Raw genomic sequence first — 8124 nt, forward strand, 5'->3', positions numbered from 1 at the left:
TAAAGGTAAAAGCTTGCTACCTTAAAAAAAAACAAAGTAGCATAGTAGATGTCATTGGTCTTAAATGTAAAAGCTTGCTACCTTAAAAAAAAAACCAAAGTAGCATAGTAGATGTCATTGGTCTTGACCAGGGGCCAGGGAGATGACTCAGTAGATAAGTGCTTCCCCAGCAAGCACAAGGGCCTGAGTTCAATCCCCGGTTCCGGGGGAATTGGTCTTCACTGTGGTCCCCTAGCTGATGTGCCTATGTCCCAGCCACTGTGAACGTGCCTGCTAATGCCTTATAGCTGCCACCTTCTCCGGATTATCACCCTTTGCCCATGTGGCTTTTCCTTGCCTCCTCGTGCAGCCAGCGATTCGCAGAGAAAGGACACAAAAGGGCAAGCCCCTCATCTGAAGGCCATGCCAACTAGATGGTATTATTCATGTTCTAGAGTGCTTGTAGGAACTGAGACCCTGTCCCTGCTTAGCCCCTGCCCTCCGCCCCCATTCTACCTCTGATAAAACTCCCTCAAGAAAGAGTGTGGACAGAGTCCTTGTGAAAGTCTCTCAGTCCTTGCCTACTGCTGTGGGCTTAAGTGTGGGCAGCTTTTTTTTTTTTTTCTTCTGTATTTTTAAGGCAGGATCTACAGGGTCTCACTACTCATAGTGATTCTCCTGTTTTTAGCCTCCCAAGACAGAGAAAAACCTAACAAGCTGGAATAAGAGTAAAAGAAATTTATTGGTATGGTATTTGAAAACATAGGGGTACAGCAGGCTTCCAGTTATTTGATCAGGAGTCTGGTTTTGTTTTTTTTTTTTTTTTGCTGGCTCAGCCCACCTTGAGGGCAGGGCTGGTGCGGCAAGTGGTGCCTGGGCTCAAAGCAGGGTCCCCTGCGCCTGCCTAAGCTTGCCTAAGCAGGCGCTTTAGACCGCTGAGCTACCTCGCCAGCCCTGGCCTCATTTTTCTGTAATTCATCGCTCATATGTGGTAGCTTTGTTTTTGCTTTTCCCATGAAGGAGAAGTGCTCCCTGTGAAAACTGTGTATTCCAGGAGTGTGTTCCTGACTTCCCGGCAGAAGCTCGCGGCTTTGAGCTGCTCGGGGTTGGGAGGGACCCCTGGCGCCGAGGGCAGGGGCTCCCAGGCATTAGGCTCGGGCTGGCGCTGGCAGCGTGCTAGGGTTAGGCTGAAGCAGGCTGGCTGCGGCCGTGGAGGCGGCGTGGAGTGGGCGCTGGGAAGAGATGCTGGGAAGAGATGCGGCGTTCACTGTGCTCACCGCAAGTGCAAGGGGCAGCCAGCCAAGAGCCCACGTAGTAGGAAAGCAGTGAGGTCATCGGGAGAGAGCCCTAGCGAAGCTCCCTGCTCAATCCTGAGCAGAAAGGGTTTTGAAGAGGGAGGACTAAAAACGGTCAGTTCAGATAGCCGTTGGATTTGGTAGGTCACTTGGTGGTGGGCTTGTCGCTAACCTGGAGGGACGGAAGTCAGATGTTTGAGTCAGCCAGCCAGGTGGAAAAGCAGTGAATGTGTCCTTTTTGGGAGGTTTGTTTCTTTTATGTAAATTAGGTGGTAAATGTAAGGTGGAGTTTAAGGAAGAACTAGACTAAGGCAATTAAAGTGTAAGAAATGATTCAAATGATTATGACTTTTTGCCCATCTCTGGCCCATAAATGGAATGAATTTAGAGTTTGAGGTTTAGTTTGAGTTATTGCTCGAGAGACAGCGTCTCTTGTGGTCCCAGACAAGTCTTGTGGTCCCAGACAAGTCGCTCATCAGTCGCTGATGAGTAATGACCGTAATAAACATTTTATAAGAACACTATACAGGTTAAACAAGATAATATTATACACAAGAGATTTGTCAGCTAAACTGCTCTACAAATATTAGGTAGTTGGCACATTGTTTATTTAAACCCTAACTTCTCTTAAAAATGTAAGCTATTGTAGAATAGTAATCTGTATAGCCGAAAGGTATGTTAGCCAATGGGAAAAAATATAGAAGAAAGAGAAAAGGAAACAGCTCTAGTTCCGAAGCATTTTATTTCTCTCTTAGCATTGCTTTGTGGCTTTGCAAAACCAAAGGTCCTTGGATGTTACATAATTTATGTTAGTGGTACTCCATGTGGCCCTGTGTTGACTTGTGTATATAGTTTCAGTTTCAGTTTTCATTTTGGAATAAGGATAAAAAACCACAGTATAGTGTGGTTATTGTATAGGATACCAGAATGACCTTTTATTTTTAGAATTTTTATTAATACACATTTGCAGTACATCATGATTACATTTATCTTGGGGAGTTGGTACTTGTATATAATACATATTAGTTATTTTTAATTTAAATGTTTTCTTTTTTATTTTGCACGTATGTGTGTCTGTCTATATGTATGTTTGTATTAGACATGGTCTTTCTATAGAGATTCAGGCTGGCTTTGAACTCATATAGCCCAGGCTGGTCTCAGACTCTGGAGTTTCTTGTGTCTCAGCCTCCCAAGTGCTGGAATTACAGGCTTCCACACCCAGCATATTGGTACATTTTAGATATACATTAGTACCTATACATGATGTATTGTCCCAACCCGCGGGTTAGTCAACGAAGGTCACCTGGGGGAGGAGCGGGGAATTGAGGAGGGGACAAAGGACAGGAGACGTGAGAAATGGAGACAAGACAGAATTCTGATCAAGTCTCTTTTATTCAGGGGAGGTGCTGGGTATATATAGTGGAGGCATGGGGAAATGACATCGGCGGGGAAAAGGGGTGAGTAACTAGGCAACCGGGCTATGACAGGAAGTCCCACCTCTGGGGCATAGCAGGAGACTTATGGGAAATAGGTGGTGTAAAAGAACTAGGCGCTTAGCTCAGCAGAGGTAGAGGAAGAGGAACCCGGAAACCCACTTGCAATAGGATTGGAGGCCTGGAGTTATTGTGCTTCCCACAATGTATCTTACTTCTTACCCCCCCCCCCCACTGCAATGCCTCTTCCCCTCATTATTTACAAAAGCTTTGTTGTCATTTTTTGAGTCTGAGTCTTGCTATGTAGTCCAGCCTGGCCTTGAACTCGTGATAATCCTCCCACTTCAGCCTCCTGAGTGCTGGTACTATGGGTGTGCACCACCACCCCTGGCCTCTGTTTTTTCTTTCTGTCCTTTTTTCTTTCTTGCCTCTTCTTTCTTTTCCCCCTCCTTCCTCCCTTGTTCCCCTTCTCATTTGAACATTTTCTTTTCATTTCCCAATAGCTATTACACATTTTGATCCTTATACTTTTGGTTTCTTGTACCAGAGAAATAATGCAATATTTAAACATATAACATATCTTTTTTCATTCTGTTCCCCTCTTATCCCTTCCCATTCTGTCTCTGTTACTGTCTCTGTGTCTCTGTCTCTGTCTCTGTCTCTCTCTCTCTCTCTCTCTCTCTCTCTCTCTCTCTCTCTCTCTCTCTCTCTCTCTCTCTCTCTATTTTAGGGAAGGGTCTAAAGGGTGTTCAGGGTCTCACTATGATTGGACTCCTAGCGATCCGCCTCTTTACAGCCTCCCAAGAGCTTGGGATTACAGATGCATACCACCATGCCCAGTCTCAATTGCTGTCTCTGCTCACTCCGGGGGCGGGGCCAGCATGGCAGGCCTGGGGGATCAAAGCCCCAGCCCCTGTACCTCTGTCTCTTGGTTGTCTTCCCTTTTGCGAAAGCTTTACTTCCTTTCCTCTTATATCTACTATTTTGCTCTAATTACTTATATTTTGGGTTTCTCCGATAAGAGAAACCATTTGGAATTTAAGCTTGTGTCTGATTTATTTCACTTGACGTGTGTCATGGTGTATCTGTTTTCCTACAAATGACTCATTTATACTTTTTTATGGCAGAACAGTACCTCGTGTATAAATACCTTTCCTTTATCCATTCACCTCCTGATGGATATGTAGGCTAGGCCACTTCCAAGATTTAGCTGTGAAGAGTTGTGCTGCTACAAACGTGGGTGTGCATGCATCGCTGTAATGATGTCTGACTCTTCTGGGAAGACAGAAAAGGAATAGAAATTCAAATGAAATTTCTAGTTTTAGTTTTTTGAGGACTCTCTATGTTGTTGTGTCCATACTGGTTGTACTACATTTATCCCAGCAAAATTGAAGCATTCCTTTTTCCCTGCAGCCTCTCCAGAGTTTGTTCTTATTTGATTTCTTGATGATAACCATTCTTTCTGGAGTAAGATGGGATTTAATACTGTTTTGTGTCTCTCTGAAGACCAGAGACAATCAACAAATCTTTTCATGTATTTACTGTGCATTTGTATTTCTTCTGAGACGTGTCTGTTTATTTTTTTGATCAGTTCTTTTATTTTGGGACTCTGGGAGCTTTTTGAGTTCTTTCTATGTTCTAGATGTTAGTCCTTTGTCTAAGAAATAGCTGGCAAAAATATTTTTCCCATTTTGTAGATTGACTCTTCACTCTGTTGATTGTTTCCTTTACAGATGTTTTATTTGACATGATCCCATTTGTTGACTTTTTTTCCCCATAATTTTATTGATAAACAAATAGCAATGAGATGGTTTCAAATCAAATTGGTGGGACAGTTTCAATAATCAACACATTGCATACATTCTTCCCAGTGGTTAATTGCTGCATTTGTTGATTTTTGATGTTATTTCTTTTGCAGTTGTTCAGCCTTTGGCTATGCCTATTCTTTCAGGAATTTTGCCTATTTTATATTCCAGTAGATTATTTCTGTTTTTATTTTTCTTTAATGTTAGCAAACTATTATTGTCAGTTCTATTTTTTTTTTTTTTTTTTTTTTGGCGGAACCAAGGATTGAACTCAGGCCCTGGCGCTTGCTGGGGAAGCGCTTATTCAGCAAACTATTATTAAAGGCAGGAAAGCAAACAGGTTCTTCAGAGCGAATTTGGACCAGGTAAAAGTAGGAAGAGAAGTACACTTTTCAGTCTGAGGGCAGGCTACCATGCAAGAGTAAGGCACAGTGGCCCGCTTCAGTTTTTGTATTTAAAACTAAATGATTTGATTCAGTTTTGATTTTTGTTTAGTAGATGGTGTGTGATATGGTTCTTTAATCTTCTGCATGTGGATACCCAGTTTTCCTAGTATCATTTATTAAAGAGACTGTCTTTCCTCCAGTGTATATTTATTGGACCCTTTGTCAAATATCAGGTGGCTGGCTCTAGCTGGGGTATGGTTCAGTGGTAGCACACTCACCCAACATCCCCGAGGCCCCAAGTTCTAGTCCCAGCACCATACAAATAAAGAACAGTAAAGTATAAAGTATCAGGTGCCTCTGAATATGTGTAGGGTTGTTTCTGTACCCCCTATTCTGTTCACTTGATCTTTACATCTGTTTGTGTGCCACTGCTATTCAGTCTTTTTATTGCTATTTAAGTTAGTGAATCTTTTATAGTTAATAACTACATATTTGTTTCATGCATTTGTTTCTTCATTCAAAAAAGGCATTTCTTAGTTAAGCAGGCTGATGTTTTTAACTATAACAGGGAGAGTAATAGGACCTAATTTGTGTGGTAATAATGAAGATAAAATGAGCCTAAAAACAAACTGAGAGAAACAGGGTTGGCCTGTAGTGGAGTGAGCTGTGGGGTAGGAGCCAGGGCAGGACAGGGGTTTTGAAAGTTTCTCCCGCTGTTTGACCACATATTGGTTGAAAGGAGCTCAGCCAAAACTGTCACCAAAGGAAGCATTATGCTTCCAGAAAAGAAAAATCTCAAGGCAAAGTGCTGCAGGCAAGTGTGGTAGCAGTGGGGTCCCACTCTAAGGGAAAGGGTGGAGAGATGCAACCAGTTAGTGTGAAAGTTGGAGATAAAGTTCTTCCAGAATATAGAGGCACCAAAGTAGTTCTAGATGATAAAGTAGTTCTACTTCTCATATTTAGAGATGGTGACATTCTTGGAAAATCCATAGAGTGAAATAAATCACTGTTGAAATGGCATTACACAGTGCTGCCCATTCCACTGAAGTTCTGCTGTGTTTCATCATGTACATACTTTCCATGTCTCTTTTATAATAAACTGATGATATCTAAACTTAAACAAACCAACTGTGGCTGGGGAGATAGCTCAGAGGCACAAGCCACCTGCCTGGCAAATGTAAGGTTCCCAGTTTAATCCCCAGGCCCAGGTGCACCGTATTGGCCCTGAAACCGGGCGTAGTGGTACATGCCTATAATCCTAGCACTTGGGAGGTTCAGACAGGAGGGAGGATCACTGCAAGTTCAAGACCAGCCTGGGGGTTGCAAAAAATGACTACAAGGCCAGCCCAAACAGCATAGCGAGACCCTGTCACAAACAAACAAACAAACAAACAAACAACAAACCAACTAACCAATCAACCAGGCAGAAAAACCCAAACCCTGAGAATACTGCTAGGCATGATTGCTAGTGGTTAGAATTGTCATTCCTTATTAGGTTATCATAAATAATAATACGTGAGAAATATATGTGATGGATACTTCAACATAAAATAATTGTTAGATGTGGGTTTTATGTTTTTTTTTAAGAAAACTAGTTTCCTTAACTACAGCTCAGATTCCATGTTGGTTTCGGTCGTGGGCATGGCACTGTACACTGGATATGTCTTCATCCCCCAGCACATCATGGCAATATTGCACTATTTTGAAATTGTGCAATGACCCAGGTGTGCTCTGGATCAAGAGGTTCCTTGGAGAAGATCTGCCCTACAGAGCTGGAATGAGATGTCATCAGATGCCAGAAGAAACTGCTGGATGGCCACATAACCAACCTTATAGATACGAGGACTCAAATTCATGAGTAGAACAGGAAACTCATCCTGACTCATGTGCTGTGTTCTTTATTTTTAATTTTAGAAGAGGCTCTTGTATAGTAGTTTTTGTCTACTCTAACATTGTAGTCATTTGTACTTTGATATTAGTATTTTCTTAACCTTTGTGACTGTTTGAATATTACCCCATGAAAGCTTTTTTTAATGTAACTTTGAGTACATTTTAATTGCCTTCTATTTTTAAAACCCAAAGGAATTAGTTGGGCTTTATCGTTCTTGCTATTGTATGGCATATACATCTGCCTGGGTACATTTCTACTCTTGACCAAAGTTTTGTAAGAAATAATGCAAGATTTGGAGCAGGGGCTGGGGAGGGAGGATATTTTATTGAAATTTACTTTGCGGCTGGGGATTTAGCTCAGTGGCACAGTGCCTGCCTGGCAAGCATGAGGTCCTGAGTTTGATTCCTGGTTAAAAAAAAAACAAAACAAAACAACAAAAAAATAAAAACCAGAATTATGTATAAAAGATTTATCATAAACTCGAACTCAGGAGTATAAATTTTAGCTTTCTCGACTCTTAGCAGTCTAAGCTTTAAAACTATTAAAATGTTTCTTAGCAATGAAAAAAGGGTAAAGATCTTGCTAAAATTAAAATAAGGAACATTGCACCTTTTAAATATTTAATTCTTATGAAGACTTATTTCCAGAAAACTTTGGTGATGATTCTTAAGACAATAGGTGGTTAGTTAATAGTATTAATGCTTCTGTACACTGTAGAGTTTTTAATAGATGGAAGCCAGTTTCCTCTGAGAGCTACTATCAACAGCATATTTACTTCCTTAAATTTAGTATCATGATTGTAATGGGTGCTGCAAATGCTTTTGCACATTGTAATAAGATATGATGAGATGAATTGTTAAAAAGCATAGCAGAAAGTATAAATTTGGCTAAAATCCTTTCACTCTTTGTATTGTTTTTTTTAAAAAAGATTTTTATTCCTTAAATGTAAAATGATTACCTACATTTTTGATGTAAACTCATTAAATTCAAAGAGAACAAAAATCAGCTAATGTGGCAGTGTATCTTTTTCTTTGTGGTTAAAAATTGTTCTACTGTAGTAGTAACATTTCTGAACTGATTGTTGTGCAGGACCAGATTAGCGTAAGTATGTCTTAACATGTCTCTCAACATAGAAATACTACTAGTAAAAGGAGTTATGTACTTTAAGATGCCTTTCACCTCAGCTTTGCTAATTTTGAAAAATTCAGACATTTTTGGCCCTAAATTTTTATAACTATAGTAGCCTTTCGCTAATTTGCTGTTCACTCTTTGGGGACTCACTGTTTTGTGGGTTTTCAAAAAATATTAAATCTAAATTATTTATTGTGTTTTTTT

The 8124-nt window shown here is 40.7% G+C and overlaps 1 protein-coding gene across 1 annotated transcript in view; it reads left to right on the forward strand.

The window, feature by feature from the left end:
• Sptssa (serine palmitoyltransferase small subunit A) overlaps positions 1–6832 on the forward strand; it is a 26564-nt gene extending 19732 nt beyond the window's left edge. The window contains exon 2 of the mRNA XM_004637095.3: positions 6514–6832. Coding sequence (XP_004637152.1) covers positions 6514–6617 — 104 coding nt within the window. The 3' untranslated portion in view covers positions 6618–6832. The remainder of the gene's footprint in view (positions 1–6513) is intronic.
• Positions 6833–8124: the final 1292 nt, after the last annotated feature.

The sequence above is a fragment of the Octodon degus genome, unplaced genomic scaffold (genome assembly GCF_000260255.1).
Source record: "Octodon degus isolate 3935 unplaced genomic scaffold, OctDeg1.0 scaffold00086, whole genome shotgun sequence".
Classification (NCBI taxonomy): Eukaryota; Metazoa; Chordata; class Mammalia; order Rodentia; family Octodontidae; genus Octodon; species Octodon degus.